General features: G+C 42.7%; 1 protein-coding gene across 1 annotated transcript in view; it reads left to right on the top strand.

The window, feature by feature from the left end:
- The window catches only part of snd1 (staphylococcal nuclease and tudor domain containing 1), a 197,494-nt gene extending 188,864 nt beyond the window's left edge, over positions 1-8,630 (top strand). The window contains exons 23-24 of the mRNA XM_079263262.1: positions 6,136-6,180; positions 7,682-8,630. Of these exons, the coding sequence (XP_079119388.1) occupies positions 6,136-6,180; positions 7,682-7,747 (111 nt within the window). The 3' untranslated portion in view covers positions 7,748-8,630. The remainder of the gene's footprint in view (positions 1-6,135; positions 6,181-7,681) is intronic.
- The last annotated feature ends 3,970 nt before the right edge of the window (positions 8,631-12,600 follow it).

Raw genomic sequence — 12,600 nt, 5'->3', positions numbered from 1 at the left:
GACAAAACTCTACTAACCAAACAAAGTCTACTCAAATGACCACCAACAAAAGCACACACTCAAGCCTAGGGCAGACTGTCTGTGCCAAACAGTTGCCAATGAGTCCACAGATGCAGCCGGTTTAAATCTCCCTCCAATGTCGCTTCAGTGTTGTTGATAGGTCAGGCAACTGTCCAATCAGCAGGCAAGGAAGAGGGGTGTGGTGAGCAGAGCCAATCCTGTGGCGGTGACGGCACACAGGGATTTGAATACAAAATAAAACAGTAATTAGGTGGATTGGGAGGCAGCCGTAACATTCTCCATGGCAGAAACACAAATCCGACTTTCATATGTTGCACTAAATCTGATGCACATGTGATCAAAGTGACCTCAGTCTCACAGTCATGTTGCGTTTCATCTGACTTTTACATCATCGAAGTGAAACAGGCATCCATTCTGCTCCAGACAGGTGAGACGTGATCAGGTTAAACTGTAAACAGACGGAGCAGGGTATTTTTAGCACAACAGTATCAAAACCAACGTATGCTAACGTGTAGCTGCAGCAACGTCTTCTTCTGCACTTCAGGGCGGAGTCTGATGGGGGTCGCAGTTAAATCACCATAAGTACCACCAGGCAACTAAAATAAAATCTAAGCTGTTAACATGTAATGTACGTACGTTTGATACGTAGTAGGGCTGCAACGATATGCTTTTGTGCCGATTCGATTTAACTCCAATTTTTTTTGGGTGCCGATTCGATTTAAATTGCGATTCTCACAATTCTTTGATATAGATTATTTTTCTAGATTAAAAACAAAATAACTGCATAAAACTTTTTTTTTTTCTTTTTTTGCTCTTCATTTTCATTGATTTCAATGAGGGAAAAAACAAGACAGTAGCCAGATCATCGTTCTGCTGCTATACAAGACAAGTTAAAAGATAAAAAAAAAAATGACAAAAATTTTGTAATGGATTATTTTTATTTACTTGGAAAAAAAAATTGATTTTCTAACAAACTATTTTAAAATTGTGAAGCAAAAAAAAATCCCAATTTTTTATTTTTGTATTCGATTTTACCACCCCTAATAAGTAGCGTTTCTGAAACTTTAACAGTCAGATCATGTCAGTGGATTCCGTTTGCACGACTCCAACTGAATCATTACCAGTCAAAAGTTTGGACACACTTTCCCTGCAATGTTGTAAGCATCGTGTCAGATACATACAGTTTTATGAGACCTTTTCCATCACTTCATGGTAGAAAACTTGTTAAGCATCTTGTTTCTGATCCTTGTCTTGTTTCCCGTGTTGGATACCAGGAGCAAACTGGCTGTATAAAAACTATTTTGAGAAATGCCAAGCAATAAATATACAAAAAAATATATATGTTTTTTTTTTTTTAATTATTTGACATTTTGTTAAAGGGTTAAATAAACACTTTAGTTTTTGTTAATTTTTTTTTTTTTAGTTTTTTTTTTTTATGATACTTTCCTCCCCAATTTTTTTTATCTGGATCTAAAGGTTGAAATTCAGTCCAAAGTTATGACCGGTAGTGTATATAAAAAATGAGTTTACACAATAATTAGTGTACATAAAGTTATATTTGTATTATTTCATATTTTGCCAAAAAAAAAAGTTAAATAATTAAAAAAAATCTGCCCATGATTTCTTGGTTCAGGTGTTTATGGGGCTAAAAAGCAGCTGTAGTATGAAACCAACCTTTGATCCTGCCTCATCATGTCATCCAGAACAGCAGTTTACTGAATTTCCAGCTTTTTCATGTTTCAGCCACACGTGGCCTCACTGACCAGCTCAGCATGGCTGCTCGGCGGCGTGACCGCTCCCCACCGAGGGCTCAATACCTCATTTACAAGCAGAGTTAGGAGCGTGCCCTTTAATGGACGTTTTCTGATTCTTTCACACAACATACACACACTTTTATAGAAAACACCTCGACCAGCAACACACCCACTCTGACCTGTCTTTACATGTCTACACACACACACACACACACAGCGACACACCTGCTGCCAAGTTGTTCAAACTTATATTATTTCCTCACCGGACAGTGTGTATGTGTGTGAGGTGGTCCTGCTGATGTTAGGTATTTACATAAGACTCATTTTGTTTCCGCTGCCTTGAGGAGATCACTGGAGAGTGCAGTTGTTTGTACTTGAGTTGTATGTGCACATGGTTTACATAAGTGTGACCTCCTGACTCTATGAACCCACGCTGGTGGGCTTGTCATGTTAGTTCCCACCAAAGCGTCTGATCTCCTCCGACAGCCATGCTGGAGGGGACTAGCGAGCAACAGGACCTCAGCCCAGTTTGCCTCAGATTGGGGGTGGGGGGGGGCATTGACACTCGCACACAGGATGTGCATGTTAGGCTGAACGTTTGTGTTTTCTGCAGGACACATTTTTAAGGAGATGTTTTCCAGCATCGTACAGGAAGATTTCGGTGGTTTTCTAGGATTTCCTGCTACCACGGAAGCGCTCGCGCTAGTAAAAGGCACAAGAAAAACACGAAGCGCATGCAAATCAGCTGCTTTTAAAAGCATTTACACATGTGTTTTCATATTCATGAATCAAAATCCAACTATTCAGTGTCTTTCACACACGCCAAGCCTTTGAGGTTTCCCTCCCGGCTTTACTACGACGCTTATAAGACGAAACAAGTCTGAAGAGTCTTCCCCAAAAGCGCGGCCTCCTCCTCGCCTGGCATGCAGTATTCATGCACGGTCACGTTGAGCTAGAGGAGTCTCTTAGGACAATCCAGCGCTCAGCCAAGTTCACTCGACTTAAAACGGTGTGAGCCGCAGACGTAAACGTCGTTACGTTCCGGCAGATACTCGGAAGATCAACTGTCTTGTGTCGAATTTCCTGCTTTGAGTGGAGTCGGGAGGAGAGCGACACAAGATGGAGTAAGGATGGATGGTGTGACTAAAGGGATGTAGCAGGGTGGTTGTCCTCGAGCTTGGCGTTATCAGCTGCTTACATCCCATATGGTCAGAAGGAGCTGTGGTGTAGGACATACCTGCTACTGGAACCTTCGTCAGTCACGTGTGTGTGTGTGTGTTTGTTGTCTACATGCCATCCAAAATCTGCTTCCCTCGCTTGCTGCGAAGTGAAGAAGAGGCAGCTTCACCTACGCATCAGATAGCTTTCGCTCGCATCCATCACTTTCACACCGTGTTTACCAGAACGCCACCTGGACACGGCACGACGGCCAGCGCTCACAGATTCACAGCCAGTCAGACAAACGGACCACTGCCAAGCCGCCAGACCCACACCACCTGTCGTTCAGCTTCCAGAAAATATCACACTTTACCCCCACCGCCTCCCACCGAGTTTTCCATCCAATACCTGCATGCATTATAACCTGCTGCATTTATACTACGTATTTTCTTCAGCGTGGGGAGTTATGTCTATGGGGGGGTTATAAGTTGAATGGACATTAATGGTAACGATGCACATTCAGGGACAAGTCAGCGCCGCCACAGCTCACCATACTGGCATCTGTCTGGCATATGGGAGCTCTGTTGGGTCATCCAGACAAGCTCACTGTCACCAGCTGCCTTCTGGTACACAACCCCCCCACCACCACCACCACCACCAAAATGACAGAATTTACGTCCTTGTCCTCTCCCCCCCCCACTCTTTAATCCTCCATACTTCATCTGGAACCTCGTTAGCTTTAAGCTGCTTCATAATTAACGTCGCTTTTGCTTGGCTGGAACGTTCCCCCTCTATAAAAGCCACGCTTTATAGCGTAGTTACGCTTGTTGACGTTAATGAGAAACATTTCTGGTCGTCGCCTCACTGGTTGGCTTTTTAACTGAGCCATTATTCCTCACTTCACGGAAACCAGCAGAAGAGCCGTGAAGAGGAGGATCCGGGGCCGGAAACGCGTCGTCAGCTGATTGGCTGTTGTGTTCAAGTGAAAGAAGAGGGCGAGCCAGGAAAGGCGCCCTCCCGACCAAAGCACAAAGACTCTCGCTCTGATCGTTTCAGTGTGGCGGCATTTCATCTGTGCATATTGTACTGTAGTGCTCTTGACTATGCATCTGTCAGGATCATTTGCATTCATGCTCAGTCTCACTGGAATATCTCTCCTCCGTAGCTCAGCTTTTCCCAGTTTGCCTCTTTTTTTTTTTTTTTTTTTTTTTTTTGTAATGTCTCTCTTTTGTGTTTAAAAATTGGCAGATATGAGACCCTCTTCTGCATCACGTTAGCCTCCATAACTTGTGTAAAGACGGTGAAAAGCTCATCTGCTGGCTCTCCCACATGGTGACATCTGCCTGACAGGACTAAGATGCCATATCCCTACCCCTTTCTCCTGTAGCTGGCTTTGATGGATGCTCTGTGCAGGCGCAGCGTTTTCCTGTCACGCGCTCGCGTGTGCTTATGCTGTGCGATCCAGCTGTAGCTCTGTCATCTTGGCTGTGCCAAATCAGCCTATGTGCACAAGCTAGCTAAGCAATTAAAGTCCATCCACACTCAACTGTCTTAACATCTGGTGTGCTTGTTCTGGTGTGTGTGTGTGTGTGTGTGTGTGTGTGTGTGTGTGTGTGTGTGTGTGTGTGTGTGTGTGTGTGTGTGTGTGAGAGAGAGAGAGAGAGAGAGAGAGAGAGAGAGAGAGAGAGAGAGAGAGAGAGAGAGAGAGAGAGAGAGAGAGAGAGAGAGAGAACGCCAGCTCATCTGCTGCTATAATCGGCTGCAATGCGTCACGTGGACATAGTGGCTGCTTTTCTCTCAAAGTAAACTTTGATTTTTGGGTCCAAACATTCACTTAGTGTGTGATGCCCAAGCAAACACACCCCCTCTCCTCCCCTCTCCCAAACCTTTGCCCTATGACTCATCACTGGTTCATCCAATGGGGCTAAATGGCTGTTCTAGCAGAAGCAGTCAATATGCTCAACTCTGCACACAGGCCTGCTTTTCTCCACCCCCCTCCCCCCCTCTATGTTCAGAGCATAACATCAGTGTTATTAACAGCTTAATAATTTGCCTGATTTTTGACAAGGAAATCATTTAGCTTTCTAAAAGCTGTCTTGGACTGTAGATTCCAGCATATCTGGAACAGAGAAGTTTTAGTTTATTATACTCATATCTGGCAGAGTTGTTACATCAACATGCTCCAGCCAGGACTCTTAGGTCCACTTCTCAACTTGTACTTCAGGTCCCATTGGCCAGATTAAAATCCAGGGGTGATAGAGCCTTTTCTGTTGCTGCTCCTAAGATATGGAATAACCTTCCCCTTCACATCAGAGCTGCTCAATCTGTCTCCGATTTTAAGTCTGTCCTAAAAACCCACTTCTTTGCTCTGGCTTTTGGTCATACCTGAGCTTTATCTCGTGTATTTTAATTTTTATTTTTAGTTTGTGTCCAGATTTTATTTATTTATTTTTTAATTCAAGTTTCAATTCAATTCAACTTTATTTGTATAGCTCCACTTCACAGCAATGTTGTCACAGGGCACTTTACATACACGAATCAACATTTTTTTTAATGTGCAGTGTTTAATTCTAATTTGTGGGGTGTGTTGTTTGTTGTTTTATTGTTCAGCACTTTGGGCAGCTGCCGCTGTAGAAATGTGCTATATAAATGAACTTATTCCAGTTTTCAGTCTCTGACACCTTGTAAAGCCGTTTAGCATGTCTGATTTCCCTGCTTCAGCGTCATACGGGAGAAAAAAAGCTTCGTTCTGGCGTAAACATGAAGCAGATCTCGGGACTCATGGCTCCCTTCTATACAGCACCCTGCAACTACATGGGGGTGTTAATGGCTGCTACAAACCAGCAAGTTTCAGCAAGAGGCTAGAGAGCACAAAGAGTTAAGAGAGCTGAATCTCCAGTGATTGTTGCATGCAAGTGATGCAGTGGACAAAGCAAAGACCCCCAAACAGAAGCCGTAATGTGACATTAGGAGCTTGGTTATTCTTCCCTCATGTTTGTCTGTTTCACATCTCCTGCGCTGACATAGCTACTCCTCCACCTCATCTTGATAAACAGTGTTGCAGGGAAGACGAGCAATTGTCCTTCCTGGAAATAAAAAATTTTGTGCAGAACAAAATGTTTAAAATGTACTGAATAAATCTTACAAGTGAGGCAGTTGTGCTACATGCTACATGCTAACGACCCGTGTCTTTCCGCTTCAGGTGACCGAGTATCTGAACAGTCAAGAATCTGCCAAGAGTGCCAGAGTAAGTAACTCCATCTCAGATCTCTTTTATCACTTCATCCTTCCCTGCAGCCTTTCTGTCGCTTCCTCCCAATAATTATTGTTTATCTGCTTGTCTGAAACATAACGCTGCCAAAACAAGCAAACATGACGGCACTAATTTCTCCTCTTTGCCAACACTTTGAGAAAGTGTCTGTACTCTTTGCTGTTTTTCCTTCTCAAAATGTCACACGTTACATTGGCAGTCATCATGGTCCAACGTGGAGGGCTGCCCAGTCTGGAGCAGGTCCATATTGGGGAAAATGGGGGTGGGGATGTGTGTAAACAATATTTGGGGGGTATGCAGAGGAAGAAAGAAACAGTGTAAAAGGAACGGGGAGAAGCAGATGGTATGAAATACCTGAAACAGATGAGAAATTAAAAGGAGCATTAAAAATGAAAAGATAGAATTTTATCCATCATCAACTCGCTGAATTTGGTAGAAATTTATAAACAGATTTCCAAAATTGGTCAAATTCTTTTAAAATCATCATATGATGATTTGTAACGCATTATATTTCCCATTAGGAAATAAACACCATGTCCTCTCCATGTGGTTGTGATGGATGCAGGATGTGGTTGATTGGTCACGGCGTGCTTGACAGCATTGATGGAGCTTCACAGATGTGGAAGCTTTCCATGGCACTAATGCAGCCCCGTCCCATCTGAGATGCTGGTTGCCTCTCTGTAGTCTGCAGGACATGGCGTCCACAAGATTTCAACTTTTCATCCTTCTGAGTGCAGAACAGTTTTCCACTTTGCCTCAGACCATTTTAAATGAACTTTGGTCCAGAGAAGAAAGTGGGATGCCTGATCATGTCCTATGACGGGGATTTAATCTGCGATTGTGGATTTCAGTGAGAACTTTTGTTCACGATGAGTTCTGGAGGTCTTACTGAGCCCATGCAGTGATTTCCAGTAGAAAATCCTGTCTGGTTTTATTGCAGTGCTGCAATAAAGTCAGTCAGGAGACTAAAACAGGAACTGTAATCACTGTCAGTGTTGCTGAGAAGGAGGGGATGAAAAAAAAGAGGCAGCGATGGGAGGAATGGGAAATGGTTTCATTCATTTCATTCATCCTAATAACTAGCGCTAATTAGCACAGTTGCTAATTAGCTGTGAATCACAGCATTAACAGCCGAGCGTGCACGTTTCTGAGAGCCAGAAAGGAAGCATCCTATACAGCTGCAAACCTGCTTCCTTACACACACACACACACACACACACACACACAAACTGGACAATTAACATTTAAACATGCAGACACATGTTTCCAGTTGCATTGCGGTAAAGACTCCAGTCCCTGCTTTGAGGTGATGTAAGAACACAGGAGCTCCGTGGGCCAGCATAACGGCGATGCAGGCGCCCTCGCATTGGCCTGCAAAGGACCCGATGTCCCCTCCCCTCTTCCACATTCTTCTGCTGATCATTTAACATGCTTAGCTTCAGCACCGCGGTCGCTAACGTCTGTCTTTCCCCACCAGCTCAACATCTGGCGCTACGGAGACTTCCGTGCGGACGACGCCGACGAGTTCGGCTACAGACGTTAAAAAGAGAGGGAAAAACGAAAGCGACCATCCAGTTAACACCATTCCAAAGACCAACACGGGCGGCGAGCGATACATCGGAGAGGAGATGAACATAAACGACAAGCATTGACTCACTCTTCCTTTTTGACGTTTCATCCTTCTGGTCTGGCTTCTTCTCTTCTTCTTCACATCTTTCTTTCCCGTGTCTTTCAGCTCGCCTGCAGAAAAAAAAAAAACCTGATAATGCTAAAATCATCATTGGTAAATAATCTTCCTATTCGTCCTTTTTTTTTTTTTTTCTGAGGAGATTTTTTCTTCATCGGCCACAAGAAGTCTGTAGTTTTCTTCCTGTGAATCATAAACTTGAGTGTCTCAACTATTCATGTTCTTCGCACTCTGAGGCTTTAACCCAATCCCTGCTTTCCTCTTCACTGGAAGCGACGGCATATTTTCAGTATTCTGCAAACAGACGCTTCCCTGCTGAATCTCTTGTAAATGTGAGGACATGTTGAAAGGTGTAAAATGATTTATTTTAGAAAACTAACTGGAGGTGAAGCCGCTCAGACCACAAGAATTAAATAAACGTTAAAAAAAAAAAAAAAAAAGGATGAGCTTATTTTTCTCCTCGGTGTATCTGTGAGCTGACATCTGCAGGTGTTTTTGTGGGGAGTGTTTTGTTGTTTATTTACCAGTACACTTTTACAACCGGTGAATACGGATGCCTTCACGTGGCATTTTATCATGTCTCCTGTAAAGTTTACATTCTAATTATGGTAATGATCCTGTCTCTGGCAGTCTTTTCTCTTTCTGTCTCTGTATGCCATGGCAGATACAGTGTTTGGATTTGTTTCCATGTAATGGACCTTTGCATTCTATTAAAATCTGCTGAATAAAAGGAAATGAGCAAATGAAAAGTATTTGGTTTTCTTCTGTGTATTAATCAGTGTTTGATTTTTATTAGTTTTGTTAAAAGAGGAGCAAATCTGTGAAGATTACTTTTTTTTTTTAAGAAAATATTTAGTGAAATGATTTTAAAATGATTTTTTTCCACTGAAGTCTTATCACTTTAGAGATTAGAAACGGACTTGTTGAAGCTGAAAGTTTATGCAGCCATTCAAAGTAGAGGAATAACACTTTTTTTCTTGTAACTAAGGCCATCATCATTAAGAAGTCTGTTCATTTCATTTTTAATGTTGGATTTTGTCACATTGTCTTCATAACTTTCACAGAATTTCCAGGTGAAGGGTTGAGTTGACTTTTTCCCACAGACTGTATATGAAATATGGACAGAGCCTCCAGCGGCTAAAAGTGAAGTCTATATGGAAGTGCATAAAAATGCAGTTCCCCCTTGATCCACTAGGGGCTGCAAAATGGAGCAAATTCAATTCAGCTTTATTTGTACAGCGCCACTTAACAGTGTTGTCACAGGGCACTTTACATAAACGAATCAACATACACATCATTTCAAGCTAATTCATACATATCCTATAATACAAAACCAACTGATTGCATCGAATCATGACTTCGATCCAATCCCTCATCCTGAGCATGCACGCGGCGACAGTGGGAAGGAAAAAACTCCCCTTTAACAGGAAGAAAACCTCCGGCATCTGCCTCGACATAGACTCCCATGTTAAGAAGACCAACTTCACAGCAGAAATAAAACATGTTTACAGCCTGGTTCAAAAATCCATTTTAGGTTTAATAGGTCAGGTTTACCTTCATGACAACTGTAGAGGGAGTGAATTTTTTCTAACTCGCACATTTAAAAGTATTCTTTTGATTGACAGGTACCCGATCTCCCGCTTCAAGTAATAAGAACGTAGAACGACTGCGGTTTTTAGCTGGTTAACAACGTGACTTAGCCTTGGCCTTTCAGCTCCACCTCTTTGCCTTCATATGTATTTTCTGGGCGAGACAACATGCGTGCCACTGCCAAGATGGCGATGGTAGGAACCGCCCACCGAGCTTCTATTCAGCTCTTCAGAAACCTACGGGTGACGTCACGGAGGCTCCATCCATCTTTTGATATACAGTCTGATTTTTTCGGTGGGGTTGGAACGAGATCCTTCCCCAAGTTGAGGATTCCTAGTATCTTTTGGGAATGAAGCAGGAAGAATGGAAGATTTAGGAAGAATGAAGCAGAGAGATGTTACACATGCATCGCTCTGTTGTGGCGAAAAATGCAAAGATCTCAATTTACTGGTTGATCTACCTGTTGTCTCTGGCTGTAGTGACTAAAAGAAGACTGAATGAAAGTCACCACAACAGGTGTCTGGAGCCTCTTTTAGAGACGGGGTCAGAAGTTCAGGCATCATGGAGGAGCCAGATCCAGCATCTAGTTAGGTTACCTCCCTGATGAGGTGTTCCAGACATATCCCACTGGATGGAGGCCCGGGACACCCTGGAGATGTCTCTGTGGTAGCTTGCAACACCTCGGGATCCACCCAGACGAGCTGGGAAAAGTGACTGGGCAAGGGGAAGTTGAGGCTTTCCCTGCTTGCTGCTCTACAAACGACCTCTTATAAACTGCGGGTGGTCCTTGAGGGCAGCTATCCTGCAGGTTTGGTGTGTTTCCTGTTCCAGCATACTTGAATCAAACTGATGGGTACACATGCTATGACAGACCTTAAGCTGTTAAGTCATTTGAATCGAATCAGATCTGTTGGATCAAGGAAATAATCTAAAACCTGCAGGATTGCAGCCCTTAAAGAGCTGGACTCCCCTCCTGTTGAAGATAATTAACAAGATTAGCAGCAGAGTTGAGCTATTATTGGCTCATTTGTTTTTTATTAGATTAAACGATTGAAGTCTGAAGAAAGAAGTTTTTCATAGGAACAATCCACATGTTCAGCTCTGCTGTTCATCCCACAAATACATCTTCCTTAGCAATGTGGCAGGATTTAAGAGAGAAACGTGTTTTCCAACGACGAATTATTACCAACAAGCATTAGAAATAATCCACCAAACACTAGTTTCCTTACTTTACATTCATCTAAATATTCATCTGTACCAAAAGTATCAACATAACACGGTCTGAGGTGAAGCACAAAAGAAGCTTTTTCTGCTGGTTAGTTTTTGCAGCTGAAAGAATCATTTGCATCTCATATGTGCATCCTGCTTCTTTTCCCCCCTGCTGTTCTGGATATTAATCTTGTTTTTGCAGCAATATGAAACATGACAGAGTAATGCCAGAAAACCAGAAAAAAGGGAGCTTGAAAGAAGTCCTCATAAACATTTAATATGGCCTGCCATCTAAACGGATGCTCCATTCTGCATTAAATTACTGTACGGCTCCCACGCTTTGCCAAATCTGACAAAGTACATTAAATGCTTATTTCCACCGAGTGAGAGCTAAAGAGAATCCATCCATGATGGAATCCAACAGCTTTGTGAGTCCATTACATCTTCAAGGTCATCCTGATGAACACGCACGTGTACGAACTACAGATTCGCCTCGGTGGCGGTTGTTGTCTCGAATGAGGCAGATAGTTGTTTATATCTGGGATGTATGGAAGATGTTTTCATCTGCAATGAACATCTATCAGTGTAAACATGTGGTGACAGTTTAATCTGAAGTATGACTGTGTGTAAAAAAAAAAAAAAAGTTTTGAGACAGGTTGGAAAACACAGCAAGACGTTCGGATTTGCAGGACAGAGTTAGAATCTTCTCAAAAGAGGCTAAGTTTGCGTTGAGGAGAAGAGGAGCCGTTCATTTACAGGGACAACCCTAGACTGTGCAGGGCCCTGGGCAAAGCGGCCCCCTCAGCTCCCATTTCTTACAAAGGGGCTCATTAAAACTGAATGTTTGTATTCGCTAAAGAAAATGCTAAAGTACTCTTTACAAAGTACATCCCTGTAAATCTCATGAGTTTCTATTTTGATATGTTTTATGTAACACAACGTTTCCTGGAGCAGACTAATATGAGGTTTACCTTCTAGGACTGATGACATGATGGGAAGCAGCAGGGCGTCAAACTCGCTTTGACACGTTCTGCTGAATGATCTCAAATGTTTGTGTTAAATAGGCGTTACGTAACTTTCCGACTAGAAAACTCTGCGTTCCGGACTTATATGATGGCGCTGTCACATCTTTTATGTGTATTTATGGAAACTTCACTGTACAGAATGCCGTGGGACGTTGCTGCAGGGCTTCGCTTCGCATGCTAGCAGATGGATTAAAAACACACCGGCCATTTTGAAGCACGCCGTGACCAATTCAGCAAAGAAACGCAGGAAGGCTTTATTGTAGGAAGAGAGAAAACAAAAGAAAAAGAAGAAGAGTGAAGATGTCGATGCCGTAGACATCGTATATACGTAGACGCCTCATTGAGCGCTAGAGAGTGGACCAGCGTCGCCACCATATTGGATGGGTCTCTGCTTTTGAGTCTTGCTGCAAAATCAACGTAGTTTCCACACATCACTGTTTTCTGTGGAACAACGTGTAAATATTACACACGAAACACTTTTCTACATTACTGGTTTATAAATAATGTTAACACGGTGAGTAATCTACTAAATGCATATTGATAAATTTGACTCCTATAGGGTGTTTATGGAAAAATATGATATTGATGCTTTTTCAAGATAACTTAAAGAGTTTGGACGGAGTTTCATGAAATTGTCAGGACTTGTTGGAAACGTGAAAAGGAAGAACTGATTTAATTTTGGTGGTGATCCAGATCACCGTTTGGATCCAGGAACTTTTTAAAGGCCTTGGTGGAGGTTTGCACTCTTCAAGTGTTTTTCTGGGTAACTTTTGAATTGCATAATTTTGATACAATACAAGAAATATCACAGTGAGAGGAGGCGCAGGTAAGTGAGAGAGGCGCAGGTAAGTGATGTGGCAGTGACGTAAATTTTGCGAGACGGCA

The sequence above is a fragment of the Telmatherina bonti genome (genome assembly GCF_933228915.1).
Source record: "Telmatherina bonti genome assembly, chromosome: 23".
In the NCBI taxonomy this organism is placed as follows: Eukaryota; Metazoa; Chordata; class Actinopteri; order Atheriniformes; family Telmatherinidae; genus Telmatherina; species Telmatherina bonti.
Note: the sequence above shows the minus strand (reverse complement) of the source record. Positions and strands in the feature narration are given on the sequence as shown.